The 20,058-nt window shown below is 34.4% G+C and overlaps 4 protein-coding genes across 6 annotated transcripts; 2 read left to right on the forward strand and 2 right to left on the reverse strand.

Moving 5' to 3' along the window:
- Positions 1-1,007: 1,007 nt before the first annotated feature.
- On the forward strand, positions 1,008-2,433 carry LOC111789364 (bZIP transcription factor 53-like). Its single transcript, XM_023670115.1, has one exon. The coding sequence runs from the start codon at positions 1,644-1,646 to the stop codon at positions 2,070-2,072; it is 429 nt and encodes a 142-aa protein (XP_023525883.1). The 5' UTR covers positions 1,008-1,643; the 3' UTR covers positions 2,073-2,433.
- Positions 2,434-4,308: 1,875 nt separating this feature from the next.
- Positions 4,309-11,957, reverse strand: LOC111788624 (histone-lysine N-methyltransferase EZA1). 3 transcript variants are annotated; one of them, XM_023669026.1, is made up of 17 exons: positions 11,799-11,957; positions 11,317-11,409; positions 10,936-11,210; positions 10,587-10,748; positions 10,035-10,119; positions 9,717-9,869; positions 9,207-9,254; positions 9,045-9,116; positions 7,930-8,612; positions 7,396-7,549; positions 6,916-7,130; positions 6,602-6,733; positions 6,035-6,122; positions 5,908-5,955; positions 5,707-5,835; positions 4,899-4,976; positions 4,309-4,793 (listed from the first exon to the last, which is right to left on the reverse strand). In XM_023669026.1, exons 1-17 carry the CDS (start codon positions 11,835-11,837, stop codon positions 4,602-4,604), a joined length of 2,646 nt encoding a protein of 881 aa, XP_023524794.1. In that variant the 5' UTR covers positions 11,838-11,957; the 3' UTR covers positions 4,309-4,601. The 3 variants fall into 3 exon arrangements, with proteins under 3 accessions (XP_023524794.1, XP_023524793.1, XP_023524795.1); XM_023669025.1 differs by having other exon boundaries at positions 6,916-7,136; XM_023669027.1 differs by lacking the exons at positions 11,317-11,409; positions 11,799-11,957 and having other exon boundaries at positions 6,916-7,136; positions 10,587-10,753; positions 10,936-11,073.
- A 1,190-nt stretch (positions 11,958-13,147) lies between these two features.
- LOC111788496 lies at positions 13,148-14,010 on the reverse strand. Its single transcript, XM_023668833.1, has 2 exons — positions 13,702-14,010; positions 13,148-13,621 (listed from the first exon to the last, which is right to left on the reverse strand). The coding sequence occupies exons 1-2, from the start codon at positions 14,008-14,010 to the stop codon at positions 13,148-13,150; spliced, it is 783 nt and encodes a 260-aa protein (XP_023524601.1).
- A 3,517-nt stretch (positions 14,011-17,527) lies between these two features.
- LOC111787524 (probable WRKY transcription factor 27) lies at positions 17,528-18,830 on the forward strand. The gene is made up of 3 exons (XM_023667511.1): positions 17,528-17,867; positions 17,997-18,149; positions 18,234-18,830. The coding sequence occupies exons 1-3, from the start codon at positions 17,761-17,763 to the stop codon at positions 18,685-18,687; spliced, it is 714 nt and encodes a 237-aa protein (XP_023523279.1). The 5' UTR covers positions 17,528-17,760; the 3' UTR covers positions 18,688-18,830.
- The last annotated feature ends 1,228 nt before the right edge of the window (positions 18,831-20,058 follow it).

A 20,058-nucleotide genomic window follows, 5' to 3' on the forward strand; every position in this document is an offset into this window, starting at 1 on the left:
TATTAAAAATTAAGAGATCTTTAAAATAGAGTTATTAATGGTCTTCTCTCCCACCAAAATAAATAATTTTTTTAAAATTTAAGAGTATTTTCTTCGATAAGATACAAATTTTATGAATATTTTTATTAATATAGCGTAATTAATTACGAATATTAATTGAAATGAAAAAAAAAAAGAAAAAAAATGAAAAGTCAACAATTCCCTCCACACATGTGTATAGACGCAAAAGCAATTGGCTGTCTCTTGGGTGTAGCACAGGCATGCCTTTTATTTATTTTATTTATTTATTAATATTATTTTCCACTTTTTAATCGTTTCCTTGTCTTTAAGAAATGTAATTAAAAAATTCAACAACTTTGCTTCTTTTCTCAATTACAATAAAATACAATTTTTTTTTATCGGAATTACAATATTAATTTAGTATTATAATATTGTCCACTTTGAACATAAGTTCCTATGACTTTGTTTTGGGCTTCTTCAAAGCCTCGTACTAATGGAGATAATATTATTTGATTATAAATTCATGAGCATTCTCTAAGTTAGCCGATGTGAGACTTTCATCATTCAACCGTATTCATTGTATTTTTAAAATTGTGTATGTATGAGGTGTTTTGTGAGCGGAGGCTTTTAAATATAATTTTTAAAATTGAAATAAATTAATTTTACATGCTAATAAAATCATAGGTTAAATAAATGCAACCATTAGAGTTTAGGGATAAATAATTACAAAGATTATTGTAAAAAAAATATATTTTTTAACTATTTTATTTAATGAAAATTATGAAGAAAAAAAAAAAAAAAAAAAAGACAAGTGGACAGTAAGCGACAGTTACTTCCATGCTGTCGTCATATCCCATGCCAGCTATGACACCGACGGGATGCCTTAAAATTACGTTTTTCTCATTTTTTAATTAAAAAAATGTCATTAAAATATCCGAATTATTTAGTTGAGCCCTTCACGTTCCTCGCCTATAAAAGCCCCTCTCCACGCCTTGCCTAACCTTCTTTCGCCTCGCATTTTGCTCGCAGGTCGCAGTCGCAGTCGCCATTTCCAACCATTAAGCTAAGTCTCCTTTTTCCTTTTTCTTTTTCTCTCTTTTCGAGTCTTTTTCCTTTTCTTCTTTCTTTCTTTGTTCTTGCGTTTCTTTTCCAATTCTTCATGTTCTTGAATTCGAATCTTTGAGATTCTGTTTGTTGAAATCTTTGTCGGAGTTCTTGATTCGCTCTCGATTTTGTTGTTCATTTTCCGTCCTCCGTGTTTCTTGGCTGTTCCTTGGTTCATTTTCCGTCCTCCGTGTTTCTCTGTTGCTCTGGTTTGACGATTCGAGGTTAAGTACTTCTTTCCTAGGGTTTTGTTGGTTACCTCGATGATTTTAGGCTTTCTATGACGTTATCTTTACTAAGGCGACGTATTCGTATCCTCCACTCGTTTTCGGTTGTGTTTCTGTACTGGTTCTACGTCTTCTCATGAACTAATCGCCTAATTCGTCGTGGTGGAATTTGATTCATCTCTTCTTACGGTAGCTGAGTTGTCGATCGGAAGATTCATTTGATTTTTATCAGATTAGAAACTAATATAATTTTTGACTCGAGAAGATTATTTGGTAATATTTTGGCGGGAAGTCCTTGAAGGAGAGAATTATATGGCTTCTATTCCAAGGCAAACCAGCTTGGGTTCTAATGGAGGTTCGCCACCTGCCATTCCTGATGAGAGGAAGAGGAAGCGGATGCAATCTAACAGAGAATCGGCTCGGAGATCTCGGATGAGGAAGCAGAAGCAAGTGGAGGATCTCACGGGCGAGGTTAGCCGATTGCAAATTGCGAATAATCAGCTTCTGCAAAGCATTGGTGCCAAGGAGCAAGCGTTTGTCCAGGTCGACAACATGAACAATGTCCTCAGGGCTCAAGCTATGGAGCTGACTGATCGTCTGCAGTCCCTGAACTCGGTCCTTCAAATTGTGGAGGAGGTTAGCGGACTTGCTATGGATATCCCTGAAATTCCTGATCCTCTCTTGAAGCCGTGGGAGTTCTCTCGGCCAGTTCTGCCCGCTGCTGACATGTTTCTATGTTAAGTCAAGTCCCTCTTAAAGCCACACTTGCGAGTCTCTTGTCTAGTGGTCGTTTGTGAATTTATCGCAGATCTTAGTATTCTGCTATGTGTTGGTGTTTGCGTGTCATGTAATAGAGGTTTGTGTATCTGCAAGTGTGGAATAGTCGAGAAAAGTCTACCACCTACATGTGTTTTTGGTTTATGGTAATGATAATCTGATATTATCTGTATTCAAATTCTATGTTTGCTCTAGCGATTTCCCACTGGCTAATTGCAGAAAGCAAGATGTTAGTGGATACCACTGACATAGAATTTGGTCTTATGTATTGAATATTGTTAATGCAAAGCGCTCTGCTGCTTCCTATTAATTCTGCAGCTCGTTACATGCCTCTTGTATGTTGCTATTAGAACTTCTGTTAGTTCTGATCTGTGTCCAATCCAATTATATATCTCTATCACAAATTTGATCTTGACTGTCAGGAATTTGCCGCCTTTCCTTTTGAATTGGTGCATTACAGTTGAATCAAAAAGTCTCGTGGTTGATTCTGGTTCGTGGCTATCCCAGATGATAAAGAATACGCTGGAGAAACCCAGGTGAGTACTGTGGCTTATACTAATCCATTATGCAATCATTCATGGGGTTGATTTTTCTTCATTGAATTTGTTCGATTTTATCCTCGGTATGCTTCCTGGAACCTTCTTTCTGATTTATTTTGAAGCTTCTCTCTGGACTTTCTCAATGTTGTTTGCCGCTGGATATTTGTAGGGTGGAGTTGGTAGGAAATTGGAAAAAGGTAGAAATACTGTGAATATGGTCTCCTTTAATTAATGCTTTATTTAATTTCCTACAAGTCAAAAGTAATCTTAAAACTCCATGTGCTAATTTTTCTATTGCTTATCTTTGAACAAATTTGACCTGCTTGCCCCTTGGTTCCGTGGGCAATTTAGCTTATCCAATGTGTTAAATCGTCTTATTCCTCTTCCACAACATGCTGATTCTGTTCTTCTTTTCTTCTTTTCTTCATAAAATAATCATGTTCTCTAAAATAGTCTTCTCTTGACAAATGGCATAGATGTAGAGAATTGCGTGTTTCAACGTAATTTTCTATTGATAAATGGGTTCGTTACCATACAAAAAGTGAAACGTTTTTACAGTTTTTCTCTCCTTTTAACTGTACAAAACTGTTTGAACTCATTTAATAATATTATCGGCATATGTCGTTTTGTTTCTTGTGTTTGCCCTTATTTAAATATTATGGAGCTATTTTACAAACTGTTTTCGGTTTCTAGAACATAAATCTAGTGTTATTGTTAATTGCTTTTTAGAAGAAGTCATCCCGGGTTCTTTAAAATATGTTTATATAAGTTTATTATGATTATTGAACATTTAGTGGATATTATTTCTGAGTTTTATAATTACCATTAAGCATTTGGAATAAGTTTTAATTAGATAAATATGTATATTTACTTTTTATTATTAATTTAAGAATGTTATCTATCCAAATTATTTTTTCTCAATAAATAGTCGACAAGTGGCAAGGTAAACAAAGTCAAATAAAATATTCTCTATTTTTTAATATAAAATAAAACCTTTTCCACTAGTCCGTTTTGAATTTTGAATTGAATACATTTTTTCTCTTTTTGACTCGTCAAATAGCTTGATTTCTCAATTAAGACCGAGTTAAAGAGATATATACACATATACATACACCTTTTTCACATGTGAAACAACTTGATTTGTCAACTAAAATCAAATTAAAAGGGATATACATATGTATATATACCTCCCTGTGTTGCATATACCTCCCTTGTTTTCAACATGTGAAATGGCTTGATTATATATATATATATATATATATATATATATATATATATATATATATAGGAGACAATTAAAACCTGCAACGGTTGAGAGAAATTACTAATAAATTAACTAGTTGATCCTTTACTGTGAAAGAATCAATTCAGGGACAGGAAAGCCAAAACCAACTATAAGGGAGACTCCTGATCCTCCTTCACCGATTCTTTATTTATGGTCTCACAATTCCATTTCCTTAGCTGCCTTGAAAGTCCAAGATAGCAAAATGAACTCATTTGATCAATTTGGCTTGTTTTTCTATTCACCACATGATGCAATATTACGCCAAGAAAAAAACTAATACAAATCAAATATGTAACTTAGTTTATCCTAATGGCTCTAAACTTTCAGGATTAGCTTCAATGATAAGCTACCTAATAGTACTAATAATCAAAAATCCTAAACTGAAAAACCAAACCAACAATCATTTCAATCCAGCATCTTCAAGATACAAGTTAGTTTGTCTATGTGCAAATCAGTTTGCCCGATTTGCATAAAATGATACCGAATCGGTATACAATTACATAATGTTCAACATTATTTCTCACGTTTTATTAGCGTTTTATATCATATCCTAGAATAATCCTATGCATATTAACATTTATGGTTGTTTCTATAACTTCTTAAAAGCATAATAGGTAGCAAGCATGGACACGGACATGGTTTATGCATCCAAACCTTGCCAATGGCAAATCAATGAGATTGGTGTTTCTTTGCTCTCCCTTGGGAAACTGATCCATCGTCTCTCTTGGAACCCTCAGGTCTTCGAGCCCATGCAGGCGCTTGATCGGGTCCATAGCGGTAATCATAGAAAAGCTCTTCACTAGCATCAATATGCTCCTTGGCAAAAATGCCTACCCTATGATCTCCTGCCACCAACATTACCTGTTCAAGCCAGCAAAAAGAATGAGCTATTTCCTTTGTAGAAGTACAACGAGAACTGAGAATTTCAGGTTTCATGGGAGATTCCCGATACCAGCCTTAGCTTACCTTCGCGTAACAGTTGGGGTTTGATGAATGATTTGCAAACTTTAGCTTGTCTCCTTTACGATAGGCATCTAGAACATACTGTGGAAATAGAAAACTTCTGATATTTAGAATAATGTTGCAATGGAATTTGTAGTTCAGGGTCCAGTTCACAAAGTATCCTAATTAATATATATATATATATATATATATATATATATATATATGAGCAAAAAAAGGACCAAGTTATTTCGGTAAATACATTCAACCAGCTCCAATCCTTTTACCCATTAACATCTTAGAAGATTTTACAAAACCCTTATCACTTTGTTTTTTACTTTTTGGAAATATATTAGTTTTTTTTTAGTACTTTTAGTAGTGTTCCCATACCTGATATGTTCCTTGGATTATTTATCATTGGTATTCAAGCTCTTATATTTCAACCTTTAGCTTCGGCTTATATAGGCGAATCCATGGAGGGTCATCATTGATTAGTTTTCGANTTTTTTTTTTTTTTTTTTTTTTTTTGTTTTTTTTGTTTTTTTTTTTCTTTAAGCTTAGACTCAAGATAATCTAGGGAACATAAATATACAAATAATAGGAAAAATAAAATTACGCTATTCTACGAAAATTGTAAAAAAAGGAAAGAGATCTAAAAGATCTTTTTCCTCTAGACAATCAAACCAAAGAAAAAAAATAATAAACTACATGAACTTGGATTAATCAAATATTGATATTTCTAGGTAAGGATTTGGACTAATTCGTCCATATATATATATATAGAAAGCTGTAGAATATGTATATGGCATAAACGTGAAAGAAGCCCATTTACCTGATCATTCAAGTCAAAAAGGAAAGAAGAGTTTGCACGATCGTAAATTTTCCCACGCTTATCTGCTTCTCGATGTGAGATTAATTCCCCTGTATACTCTCCAAGATAATCATTCTTGTTGACGGAGTTCTGAAATCAAATTTTCCCCTGGTTCAGGATATTATTTGAACACAAGAACAGAATACAAAGCTAGTGTCTGACCTTCAAAAACGCTCCCCATCCAGCAACATCAGACTTGGACAGGAGAATCTGGAAATTGAGAAAATAATGTATACAATTCTTGAATTAATTCCAATAGATTGAAGTATTTAAACGTTAAATTTCTCACTCTCTGCTGTTGCCTTAGGAGGAGCCGCATGTTACCACACTGGCCATCTCCCTGTCTAGGTGGCTCTCCCAGTGAACCGTCGCCACAACTATGAAAATTGGACATATAGGCAGCATTGTCAGGGACCAGAAAGTTATTTACAACCAGATGAAATATAGATGTCAAACACAAGTTCTATCGGACCAATTTTGGACACTTATGTGTGTGTTCGTGCTTAAAAATACTCATGTTTCCTGCAGAAATAAGTGAACAGGTTGATAGGTTGATCATATTAGATTAAGAAAATGTTCGAACTTCCCATGGCATCAATGTACTAAGTATAACAATGTGAAATTCCGTTCCCTGGAAGATTAACTAATGAAATCTCTATAAATAATATATCTAAAAGTGTTCTCTTTCATGTGGAATATAGTGGCCCCAAAATAAATCCCAGTGAACCAAGATGGACCAAAAGTGTGCTGAACTTCAGTGAAGTTGCTAGCAAACTTCTGCATTAATATTCACCGATATATATGAATAAATGCATATCCATCAGAAGTTGAAGTAAAGTGGTTCGAGACCCAATACCTGACCCAACAATTTCGGCATACATCAGGGTCACATTCACGTCCCGCGGCAAAACATGGGCACTGCCTGCTTCTGCATTGACTCTTAGCACAGTGACATCCCCTGAACCTATTTTTGCAACTTTTTGAGCACCTGAAATGTAATTTAAATGCTGGTTTAACTGTGGCCTTTCCAGAAAGAAAGTCTCGTAAATGTCAGGCAACTAAAAAAGCTTAACTAGCAAGAGCATACAATAGATTGAAGTACAGTTCAACACGGGGGAGGGGGGTGGGGTGCAATTATGAACTAAAAACCAAGCATTAGAAAAATCATACCCACAATATTTTTCACAGCAGGTTCCATTATGAAGACAAGGGCATTGCTTTCCACATGAAGACAAGCATCCACACGGTGCATATTGTTTACAAGATTGATTTTTTCCATCAGCAATCCTTTTCCAAAATGATGGATGACCAGCAGATTTCCAAGAATACTTGAGCTTCCGTGCCTTTCCTCGTTTACGAAGTAGCCGTGATCTAGTTCGCATGTCCTGTTCCTAACACAAGAAAGAAGAGGTGAGGGAAAATGCTTAGATTTTGTTGTTTTTTCAGTGATGCAAAGCAACAAGATGAAATGATAAAGATGAGTTTTTCAATAGTGTAATTACAAAAAATTGCAGAAATAACAAAGTTAAGAAATTTAGTACTTCTTAAAATATGAGAAACATTAATATAAATACACCCCCCGCCCCTCCAAAAGAAAAATCTCAAGGGAAAAAATGTTTTAATTCTTGTTTTCATTTATGTGCAGTTTACCTTATAGTCAATATCAGTTTTTCCATTGTCATCTGCATTTGAGTTTAGCGTGCTGTTCGATCTTTGGGAAGTTGAAGCTCCACCATTGTGCATGTAATTGAATACCTCCATGCAAGTCTTCAATCCAGAGAGTAGGTTTCTAGATATGAGGCAACTACAACCAAAATTTTACATATAGAAATCAAAAAAGTCTCGAGGAAACAATACGATTAGTCTACAACTGTTGTTAGAATAGACTTGAGTTCCATTTAGAGAAACAAATATAAATGCGAGTCTAATTAAGCAAGATCTTGTCCCAAAATTTCATATTGTTTCATGTGAAATTCATGATGAGCAGAGAATAGCTGACCAGTCAAGTTCTAGCTATACATTCATATATCCCAAAGTTACGCAGGGAGATTAGCGTCTCAAAGGATCTTCCTAGCCTCAAAACCAATATCAAATTTTATTGGATAGCTAATCCCTTATCCTTTTCAACTGAAGGCATTGACTACCATCTCGTATCCATAAGCACAAGTAAGTCTAAGGACCCACCTGTTTCTTCCAAATATTTCTATTCCCTTCATGTACAATTCTTTTTCCATGAGCTTCCACTCCGAACTTTCACATGTTCCTTCAACTTGTTCATTGACAGCTTCAACCGACAACTTCAATGTTGACAATTCCTTGACTTCTACAGTGCTATAACTGCTAGTGTCCAAATTATCACATGAAGAAATATCTGAGGGAGGAACTTTCTCCTTAGCTTGTCCGGTGGCTTCACTCAAGGATATATCATTCCTTTGAAGTTCAATTTTTGGAAGTCCATGTATATCCTCATGCTTATATCTGGTGCTGGTAATATTGCAGAGTCCAGGGATGGTGTCATTAGGGGCATTTACAACATCCGTGGCTGACAACATTTTTTGTTTCTTGCAATCTGAAGAATTGTTAGAAATTAGTTCAGGGTCATTTGACGCTGAAACCTTATTTTGGTGCTCCACGGCTCTCTGCTTGGTCCCAGTTTCAGGACTGATAGCAGCTCCTACAGAAGCATCTGAATTTAAGCCTATGGTCGTCTCAGTCACAGAAATGGATTCAGGAGTAATGGATATCAGTTTTTCAGCAAGACATCTTTCATTCTGTACGATGTCAGCATCAACATGAGCACTTGACTCTTCAGGTCTGGATGATCTTGGTCTCTTGTTACTTCGTTCTGGAGTTTTCCCTTGTGTTTGCTGCAAGCAATGAATATATGGAAATAACATTAAGGATCTGTCAAGTATCTTAATGTAAAGAAGCAGACATGGACATTGAACCTGAAAACAACTTTGCAAGAACAACAACTATATTGCCGAATTTGGCTAGTTATAGATGCATGTAAGGAGGCCAAGCACACTATACGAGTAAAAGATGATGCTATTAACAATATAGCAGACGAGCGCTCAGAAAATTCAGCACGCCATCAACTATTTGTCTCATTGTGTATCTTACAACAATTAAGCATATCAAACTCCAATATGATGCAGAATACTCCTTCCTTTTGTTCACCAATTATAGATAATTTCTGAAACAACTGGGTCATATCAGTGGTATGAGTTGGATGGAAAATTTATGAGGTGCTAAGTGGTTTGTGCTAGAAAACATCAAGAGACAAGAAGAAACTTTACCTTAAGGAAACATTGGTTACTGCAAGGTTTTCTTTCTTCCTCATGTTCAGGCCAATAAAGCAGCTTTTCAATCTGTGAAACAAGATTCTCGGTAAACTCGTTGATAATAAGACAATTACACAAGCGACAAAAGGAAATGAGAACGTAGACACAGTTGCTTACAGGATAGGTTAACGATTGAGAGCACCCATGTAGACGGCAATCAAATAGCTGTCAGTAGGATGCAATACAACAGGTGAGCAAAAGAATGATCAGAAACCACTAAATGTGTACGTCTAGAAATTTTAATTATTATGATTAAACTGTGATATTTAGTCCCTAAACTATAACTCACTTTCAGCTTACTATATAATCATCTAAACTTCGATTTGTCTTTAAGTTTTTAGCTGATATTCAATTGGTCATTCCTCTTTATTATTAGGAGGATTGCCTGGTTTTAGTTCGTGGCTATTATATTTGCAGCGGAAGCTAGCCCAATTGAATTTTAAGATAACTAAAAATGGCCCTACTTACAGGAAAATCTGTACGACATGGATTAAAATTTCAAAGAATCAACATAGAATTTCAAAAACTCTGAGGACCAAAATGAAAAGCAAAAAGTGTTCGAAACTATTCTAAACATTATTGCTTAAACAAATAAGAATGAGAACGGAAAAACTAAAAATCGCTTACCATACAGCGACGGCAAAAGAGGTTATCAAAAGAATCTAATGTCGAACTGAGGCTCTTGTATAAAGATATTCCCTTGCTAGACTTCAATTCTTCCAAAGCTTTAGAACTTGAATCCGTTTTGCAATTCCTTTCCTCAAGGACATTAAACCGCTCCTGAAAATCTCAGAAAAGTTGTGACTCAAGCAATAGAAAAAGGATGGACAATTGAAATTTAGTTTTTTGACAGTTCAAACTTGTACATAACATACAAATATGTATACACTTATAGATGCATGACTATTCAGCACTAGTGTATGTTGCCATTTTTAGCCACCTTACCTGGATTTCTGAAGTGGTACAGCCAATGGAATGACTTAAAATTTGAAGTACATCCTCGCCTACTCCATGTTCCTGAATAATAATCCTGGCAAAAGCAACAAAGAAAAAGAATCGACTTTAACAGCTCTGAGTCTGTTTTAAAGTAATAAATAACCAGGCAAAGCCACTTCAATTTATCTAATATATTTGAGTCTTGCATTGCCTCCTCCCACAGAAAGCCTCAAACAACAGGTCAATCTCATTTGGTCTCCAAAATAGAAGTGTATCAATAATCTAGGAATATAATAAAGAAACAGGAAGACATGTACGAATGGTTGAAAATACTGGGAACTAAAATGTGCTTCTCCAGGTATGAAATGACCAATACACACACACACACACACACANAAAAAAAAAAAAAAAAAAAAAAAAAAAAAAAAAAAAAAAAAAAAAAAAAAAAAAAAAAAAAAAAAAAAAAAAAATCTAGAAATCACCGCTGAATAAATTAAGCAGAAGAACAAGAAATACAGTTCATAATAAACCAGGCATCAAGCAATATCTAATTAAGCTTACTGTAGAACACGGTCTTCACCCTCAGAAAACTCATGTTTTTCATCCTCGGGTTCTGCAAGTTCTTCCTCACTGTCACTACAGATCAAGGCTTCACTGCCATGCTGGTCATAATAAATGCGTCTTCTTCCGACTACCGACTGGTCCTCAGCCATTCTCTGATTCCTGTGCTGTGAGAGACAAATTTGAGATGGATATGATAGAAACACCACAACAAAGTACATATTCTTTACTATATATCTATCTTCCCTTCTTGTGAAACAGAGACAACTTCAAGAATATAAATTATTAGACTGCTAAAGCTAATTTTAAGAGAGAACAATTGAGCAAAGTATCTCAAACAATGGTATACCTGTCCAAAAATATCCACGTTGTGTAAGGAGGTAATCTCTCAACGTATGGAAGTTTAATACTGATGGAGTATACTACCTCCTGATTGTTAATGTAGTCTTTATCTTCAGAACCGGAAGCAATCCCAGATAACTTACACAGAGGGAGCTCCATTCTTGAGAGAAGCATTTTTCCATTCCTACTTTCTTCTACAAATGACGGAACATTTCTAGAAGTTGCAGACATAACCAGAGCAACGTTGCTTGCAAGCCTCAGTGCATTGCTCTCAAGCTTCATCTGCACAAGCATACTATGAATTTAGCCTTTTCTCTTTTTCATGGATGTAGAAGGCTTGCCCTAGTTTAAAAGAAATCTCGAATCAAACAAAATTTCTGCAACATACCTTTACTGAAACTACTCTCTCGGCTTGAATTTGCCTTTTGAGCGAATTTACCCGATTCGTCAAGGACTCAATACCAAAATTCGATTTGTCTCCCTATGAAATTGCAATAGAATGGGGTAAAATGCATAGATGTACGATCATATACTCAGGAACCAAATGAACCAATTAAATTCTCAAATAAAAAGCTTAGATCAGATCACTTAATCAACTCTTTCATTGCAACAAATTTTCGCGGGAAAAAACAAGGAATACAAAAACCATTACGATTGTGCCGCATACATCAACCAGCCAAAAACACACGAACTTCCGTCGTATCATCTCTAGAACCTCGAATTTCGAAATCACAACCAAATTTCATTCGGATACTAAACAAAATGATCACCGATTGCTTGCTTAAACGATCGTGAAATTAAAAGAAAGAAAAAAGTGCAAGGATCGAGAAGCGCAAGGGAAGGGGATGTGTTAAAGAGAAAGAGACTGACAGTGAATTTGGCGTCGGAGTCGATTTGCTTGGACGCCATGGTTGGCACATCGAGAGTGGGACTGCAACTGAATCGAGGTTGAGGAAGAAGAAGAAGAAGAAGAGAGGCCGAGTCTGAAGCCGACACGTACGGAGGACAGTGACGTGGCTCCACTCAGATATAGGAATCCAGGACGATTTTGTGCACTCAAATTCAAGAAAAAATTTATTCCAAGTTTCCGATGGGTCCTTCAACTATTCAGTAATTATGCTAAATGCCCTTTTTGTCCTATTTCTCAAATTCATCAACCTCCTTAAATTATTGAGTAATTACACAAATGCCCATTTCTCTTCGAAATTACAACGTTCTCACAATTTTACACCGTTTAGAGATGTCTATGGGGCAGAGACGGGAAAGCCTTCCCCGTTCCTATCTCCACCACCTATTTCACTCCACATCCTATAAAATTCTTCATTTATTTACGATTCCCACTAAAAATATGTCGAGATATTATTATTTTTTAAAAATAGTTATTTTAAAATTTTTGTCTTTTAATATAATCTTTAATAAATAAAAAATTTATAATTATTTTTAATAAATCAATATATTTCCTATATAAAATGGAGCTAACTTTAATTTTTAAAAATTTAAATTTTAATATTAAAACATTTTAACAATTAAAAAAAATCTAATTTTGACTTATAATTAACTAATTTATTTTTTAATACAACAAAAATAATAAATATAATATAATCTTTAATAATAATAAAAAATTTATAAAATTTTTAATAAATCAATACATTTCCTATATAAAATGTAAACTTAATTTTTAAAATTTTAAATTTTAATATTAAAACATTTTAACAATTAAAAAAAATCTAATACATCATCTAACTTTAGTTCAAACATTACCACTGGCTTATAATTAACTAATTTATTTTTTAATAGAACTAAAAATAATAAATATTATTTATAATATAGGTTGAAAATATATTTATATTAAATGAGACGGAGAATTGAACTGGAGTGAGGACGGGGAATATAAACTTGTTCCTGACCCTATTTTCTATCTAAATCAGGAATTCCCTTCGTGTTTGGGGGTAAAATAGATATTTTTAATTAAAAGTAAGAAAACGAAACTATAAAAATAACTCAAAATTATAACCGTCGATTACGAAGGAACGTATAATTTTTTAAAATTAATATTAAACTGAAATTAAGACATGTTCCCTCGTTGAAAAACACGTAAATATTAGGAACGTGAAACATAGAACAATCAAACAATTGCATTAATTTTGAAATATATGTTAATTACCATTAAATACAATTATATGGTAATAAATCTAATTACTATTCTAGATAAAAATAATTTAGACATTATCCTCAAGAACAACTTCATAGGTTTTAGATTGTTTTCTTGAGAAGCGAACCTTATCCAAAAACTGAGCAACAGAATTAACGACCTTTGCAATTCCAACGGCAACGTTGACATAATACAAGCACCAACCCAAAATGTCCACCGGACCCAATTCCTCCGCTGCCATCAACCACTTTCGTTCCGCCACGACCACCAACGCCTCCGCTTCATCCCTCAACCGCCACCACCAGAGGCCGCCGAAGCTCAACGTAGTTGCCGTCGTCTCAAACCATCTCTCTTTTCGGGTTTCCCCAAATACAGTGTCGTCCACCACTGGCTTCACCACCGTCTTCGTCCAGTGCACTACAGACTCGTGAAGTCCCAAAAAGAACAATATCCTACTCCACAGGCCGCCCTCGACACGGCCGACAACCGTGTCGCTGAGGCCAATCGACAAACTTCCCTCGATTCCGACACCGACACACACCTATCATTAACAAATATGAATAAATTATTGCTTGGAATCGAATTAAATTTTTTGGGTTGAGTTGGGTTGTTTTAACGTACCTGAAAAGTACAGAGGAGAATCCAAGCAGCGTAGAGACGTGGTTGGGAGACATGGCCGGGAAAGTTAGTGTGGAGAATGGATTTACCGGTGAGGGAATGGAGGAGGGCGGAGACGATAACGAAAGTAACGAGAAGGAAGAGAAGAGGAGAATTGAGGTAGAGAATGAGAGAGAGGAACAATGGCGGCGGGGCGGGGAGATATAGGGCGGAGGAGAGGCGGAGGAGGAGGAGGAAGGAGAGGGGAAGCAAGAGGCCAAGAAGGTTGACGGCGAAGAGATGAAACAAAAAGGAAGGTTTTAGAGCTTCCATGGTGGCAACTTTGGTTTGTAGAAGACAAAGAATTGGATTGGTTTATAAATAAATAAATAAATAAATATATATATATATATATATATATATATATATATATATATATATATATACACATTTCTTTGAGTAATGTTTATAAAATTTAGGGAATAATCTTGTTATCATAAAGTGGANAATAATTAGTTAATGTAATCAGATTCCCATTAAAGTTAAGATAATAGATCAGATACCATTTTTCACATAATTTTCTACATTTTTTTTCTTTTTTTTTTAGGGGATGAGTTGACTTTGACTTTGTCCCATGATTATTATATTATATACAACCACCATATCGGAAACATGCTGGATTTGTAAATGACGTGGCGTTCCCGATCGAAATGACGACTCCTTTAGATAAGTTATTCAACTTCTTTTTCCTAAATTAATCTCGTCTTGACGGCCCGACGAGTCATCTACCTAAAAGAACCATCCATGTGCATTCCTCCTTGAATTATTCGATCATGTAATACTCATAGAATACAAAGAACAAAATGTTTTGACCCATCAAAGTTCTCAATCATTTCGTGCCACCAGGCGTAGCTGACCATATGTGATGGTAGGAGCGAATATACCAGGAAGAAGCTTNAAAAAAAAAAAAAAAAAAAAAAAAAAAAAAAAAAAAAAAAAAAAAAAAAAAAAAAAAAAAAAAAAAAAAAAAAAAAACTTAGTGGATTGGATTAAACCGAATTGAGTATATAATTTGTGTATTCCATATAATTAGAGGTACTCGAGACGAATATATTTTTTGCATAGAGTATTAACTAGAGATATCTATGAGGCAGAGCAAAGTCTTGAAAGTCTTCCTCATCCCCATCTCTGTCCCCGTCTTGTCAACTTCTCCCTATCCAATAGTTATATGCTGTAAGTCGTTGTAAGTGTCTTTTTGCTTGCATCACATATAACATCAATTTCAATCTCTCAAATCTTGCTTTCAAAACTCTCATTCGAAATCTCTCTGTTCCCATTTTCTAAAACTTTGTTTTTGAATCGGGGCCAGAAGCTCGAGCATATATCGTAGGCAACCCAAGAATGAATTGGCTTAACTTACTATTGGGAAGTGAATGCCGCACAATCACAAGTGTGCTACCATCAAACGTACGATTGTGACAAGTGGTATCAAAGGAAGAAACCTTGTATATATTAACCTTCATTTAAAAAATATATATATATATATATCGATACTTTAACGATTTATCCATTAAATTGAAAATCTAATAACATAATTATAAGAGACTAAAATTATTTTATTTTAGATCGAACTTGTTTCTTTTTTTAATTTTTAATTTTTTGAATTAAAAAATTCGAACTAATTATTTCGTAGACTTATATAAGTAGTTGGGCCAATGAAGTATTTTTGGAGCATCATGGGCTCTTGGGCCTATTTGTGCCATGATCTTTTTTTATTTATTTAATATTTTATAATTTAATTTTCTATATATATATATATATATATATTTGTTTTTAGTTGAGTTTAGATTTATTCTGAAATTTTGAAATATTATTTAGATTACTTTTTAAGCCTAATTTGGCTAAGAATTTGCATGAAGAATTGATTATGGCCTTGTGTAATTTTGGCAATAATTCTTATAACAAAAATTCAAATATGGAAATTTCTTTCAAAATTTGGTAATTTTAAATTTTTTGAAATCACAAATGGTCCAAATGGTTTGAAAGGTTCGACCATGTGAGATCTCACATTGATTACCGAGGAGAACAAAAGTCTTCCTTATATGGATGTGGAAATCTCTCATTAGTAGACATGTTTTAACGAGTTAAAGTGAACAATATCTGTTAATGGTAGAGTTGGGCTGTCACAAATGGTATTTAAGTCAAGCACTGTGCCAACAAGGATGTTGGCCCCTTAAAAGGAGTGAATTGTGAGATCTCACATCGATTGAATAAGGAAACAAAAGCACTCCTTATATGGATGTGGAAATCTCTCATTAGTAGACATGTTTTAACGAGCCAAAGTGAATGATATCTGTCAATGGTAGGGTTGGGCTGTCACAAATGGTATTTAAGCCAGACACTGGGCGGTGTGCCAGCAAGAACGTTGGGCTCTTAAGGGGGGTGAATTGTGAGATCTCACATCAGTTAGAGAGGGAAACAAAATCATTTCTTATATAGATGTGGGAATCTCTCCCTAGTAGACGAGTTTTAAAATCGTGAGGCTGACGACGATATATAACGGGTCGTAATTCAATGGAAGCTAGCACAAGTCGTAATGAAGTTCGATCTAATTTAGTTCGGTTCGGGATAGAATTTGGCAAATGTAAAGATGAAAAATGATAAAAATTTGCATAGGGCTCCCACATGTTGTGTGGAGAGGATATAAAGGAGATTCAATAAATTCCTTAAAGTTCCATTAACTTGTTGGTGGGTATGGCATTATGAATGTGAATTAGTGCTTTTTTTCCCCTTTTCAAGTTTTATTATTATTATTTTTTTTTATGCTTTTTCTCTTAAATAAGAAACCACTTAATATTTCTTTTCATAAATTGATTAGCAAATAAATAAATAAATATATATATATATATATATATATATACTCTTACAAATTTTTTAATAAATTCTATTTTTTTTATATAAACTTTTAAATTCTTACGTCACACTAGTAAATTGCTTACATGAACATAACATCACATCATTTAAATATTTTTAAAAAATAATATTTTAAATTTTAATAAAAAAAATTTAAAAGTTTAATGGTATTTTTTTATGTTTTTATTATAAAAAAAATGTTAAAATACCTTTTTAGTTTTTTATTTATTTTTAATTTATGGATATTATTGAATTTTTTTGAAATTTTAAAATATTTTTCAACAAAAATAAAAAATTCATTAATATTTTTTAAAAAACAAAATACAAAATAACGTATTACATTCCAAATTTGCCACCCATAGGATTGTATATGCGTGCTAAAAAGGAGTAGGGCCCACAAATGCGCCATGCAGCCAATGGAAAATATAATAGGGGCCCACCATCCCTAAATTAGTAACAATAATTATCATCTTAATTTTCATCCTAATTTAAATATTTGCTCGGGGTGAAGTTGAGCTGTTACAAATGACATCAGAGCTAGACCGATGACACTGGCCCTTATGGGAGGTTGATTGTGAGATTTCACATCGGTCGGAGAAGAGCACAAATCATCTCTTACAAAAGTATGAAAATCTCTCCCTACTAGAGATGTTTTAAAACCGTGAGTCTAACGACAATATGTAACGGGACAAAGCGGACGATATAACAAAACATTTCTTACAAGGGTATAGAAACCTCTCTCTAACAGACGTGTTTTAAAACTATGAGGCTGATGATGATACACAACGAGGTAAAGCGGACAGAACAATATCTGTTAGCGGTGAACTTGAGCTGTTACACAATTACTAACACGAACATAATTTAGTTGTGATTAAGATAGGTTGGTATTAATTTAGGGATCTCTTTTTTCCTCTATCACTAACTCCATTAAATGAGTGATGAGAAACAAAAGATGGCAACTTGGGAGGGTGATTTTGTCATCTACTCTCTTTCTCTCTCTTCATTCACTCTCTCTTCCTCTCTTCATAACAAATGCTCAACAATCCCTCTGTTCTTATTTTCCTGCTTCAAATTCTCAACAACAAGAACAACAAGAACAGGAAGAACAACAAGAACAGGAAGAACAACAAGAACAAGAACAGATAGCCATAGATAGCCATAGCCATAGCCATGGAGCTTTCTTCTGTTCATTCCCTCTCTCCAAAGCCAAACCCAGATGATGACAATGATACCAATCTTTCAACCCAGCTCATACCAGAAGCAACTTCCAAAAAAAGGTTCGTTTTTTCCTCTTTTTTCCAACTTTTCAAGGCAAAAAAATCCAAACCCATTTGAAAAAATTTGTTCTTTTTGGTTATTTCAATCCATTTTCTTCCAAAAACAAAACCCTTTTTCTGTTTTTGCAGAAAGGTCCTGCAAAAAACTGTGGTTACTGTAAAGATTGGGTCTAAAAAAGCTGCAATAGGCGTAGGGAAGATGAAGAATGAAGGGCCTCCTCCTGATTTTTGGTCTTGGAGAAAATATGGTCAAAAACCCATCAAGGGATCTCCATATCCAAGGTTTAATTTGCTAAAAACTCCCTCAAAAACATGTTTTTTGCTCTGTTGGTCCTTTGTTTATCTCTGTTTTGGTGGTGTTTTTAGGGGTTATTACAGATGTAGCACAACAAAGGGCTGTTCTGCAAAGAAACAAGTTGAGAGATGCAAAACAGATGGTTCAATGTTCATTATAACATACACTTCAACCCATAACCATCCAGGTCCCAACATCTCTACTCTTAATTTGGATCAAACTCAAGAACAGATTCAACCTCAGCCGTTGGATCAAGGTCAAAATCAGGATGTTCATCCAAATCAAGGGCTAGAAAAGCAAGATCAAGATCAAAGTGATGAAGAAGAAGAAGAAGAATTAAGTATGGAAGAAGAAGAAGAAGAAGAAGAAGAAGAAGAAGAAGAAGAAGAAGAAGAAAAGGCAAACAAGACAGAAGTGGAAAATCATGATCATTTCTTTGATGAACTTGAAGAATTGCCATCTCCTCAACCTTTCTCAAGCTATTTTTTTGATGAAATTAGGCTAATTTCTGCTGCCCCTTCTTGATTTTTGTTTATGTTGTTCTAAGTTCAAAAGGTTTAGAGGGCTAAATCTTAGTTGAAGGGTTCAAATTTCCGGTCGTGTTGTACTCGATATGCAAATATGAAATCCTACACCAGTTTCTATCATCAGTTATCTTTATTTGGTAATGGTTGAGTAACGTCTTTTCATACAAGGGTTGGTTGACGAGTGTTAATGCTATGTTTGGTTTACGAGTAAAAAAGAAAACTTTATGTGGTTTATAACTTTTTGTTAGTATATCCTAGAATATCCAAGTTTAGGTTACATATATCTCAACCAATCTTACGAGATAGCTCTATGGTGTTATAAAGAATGTTTCGTTCTCTTTATAAGAGTGTGGAGATCTCTTACTAGCAGATGCGTTTCAAACACCTTAAGGGGAAGCTCGAAAGGAAAAGTCCAAAGAAGACAATATTTGTTAGTGGAGGGCTTGGTCGGCTATAAATAGTATTAAAGCTGAGCCCTGAAAGGGGTGGACACGAGGCGGTGTGTCAGCAAGGACGCTGAACCCCGAAGGGGGAGGGTGGATTGTGAGATCTCACATCGGTTGAGGAGGAGAACAGAACATTTTTTATAAGGGTGTGAAAATCTCTCATAGCTATCGCGTTTTAAAACCTGAGGGAAAGTCTCTACTACTCGTTGTGGGCTTGGGCTATTGATGGTGTTGTTTGAACTGATTCTAAAGTTTACCCTCAAGCTAACTTGTGACGGCGAGTTCACGACATTAGAACCCGCACAAATCTAGAATAGACAATTCTCAATAACTCAAACACAAACTTGACGACCTAGTGAGCGGGACGACCTCTAAAAATATCTCTAGAGGATAACGTAGGTAGAGAGAGAGAAGGGTTAATCGTTTACAGGTAGGACAGGTATTNAAAAAAAAAAAAAAAAAAAAAAAGAAAAGGGGGAGAAGATCCTTTTTAACATAACCATTTTATGTTCGATAGGTTACTTTTTTCACCTTAAATCAACATGTTAATATACAAACTCAAACTTATATTACTAATTTGTTAAAATTAAAATAAAGTAAAAGATTAAAATGACTAAAATAAACATTTTTAAAGTCGGGATACTAAATATTTTTTTTTTATTATAAAGTTTATTGTCGGTACAAAATGTTAAATTTATTGATAAGAGAATGATGTGATGTGAAAACATATTTTATTAGTTAGGTTGAAGTAGGTTTCCGTTTTGATTAGACGAAGTAGACAATTTACTCGTAAACCCAAAATTTACCTTGTTTGATATCACGTATCGTGTAATAACATACGCGATTAGAAATGACGTGATACAGGAAAATAGATCTATTAGAAATATTATTATACTCACGGCTAATATGATGGTTTTTGTACA

The sequence above is a fragment of the Cucurbita pepo genome, chromosome LG02, assembly GCF_002806865.2.
Source record: "Cucurbita pepo subsp. pepo cultivar mu-cu-16 chromosome LG02, ASM280686v2, whole genome shotgun sequence".
NCBI lineage: Eukaryota > Viridiplantae > Streptophyta > Magnoliopsida > Cucurbitales > Cucurbitaceae > Cucurbita > Cucurbita pepo.

Excerpts from the sequence above, each read along its gene's own strand:
- LOC111789364 (XM_023670115.1), top strand. The coding sequence starts at position 1,644 with ATGGCTTCTATTCCAAGGCAAACCAGCTTGGGTTCTAATGGAGGTTCG.
- LOC111787524 (XM_023667511.1), top strand. The coding sequence starts at position 17,761 with ATGGAGCTTTCTTCTGTTCATTCCCTCTCTCCAAAGCCAAACCCAGAT. Across the intron at positions 17,868-17,996 it reads GAAGCAACTTCCAAAAAAAG|AAAGGTCCTGCAAAAAACTG; the intron begins GTTCGTTTTTTC and ends CTGTTTTTGCAG. Across the intron at positions 18,150-18,233 it reads AAGGGATCTCCATATCCAAG|GGGTTATTACAGATGTAGCA; the intron begins GTTTAATTTGCT and ends TGGTGTTTTTAG.
- LOC111788496 (XM_023668833.1), bottom strand. The coding sequence starts at position 14,010 with ATGGAAGCTCTAAAACCTTCCTTTTTGTTTCATCTCTTCGCCGTCAAC. Across the intron at positions 13,622-13,701 it reads TTCTCCTCTGTACTTTTCAG|GTGTGTGTCGGTGTCGGAAT; the intron begins GTACGTTAAAAC and ends TGTTAATGATAG.
- LOC111788624 (XM_023669025.1), bottom strand. The coding sequence starts at position 11,837 with ATGGCGTCCAAGCAAATCGACTCCGACGCCAAATTCACT. Across the intron at positions 9,870-10,034 it reads GTACCACTTCAGAAATCCAG|GAGCGGTTTAATGTCCTTGA; the intron begins GTAAGGTGGCTA and ends TGAGATTTTCAG. Across the intron at positions 4,794-4,898 it reads ACCCCAACTGTTACGCGAAG|GTAATGTTGGTGGCAGGAGA; the intron begins GTAAGCTAAGGC and ends TGGCTTGAACAG.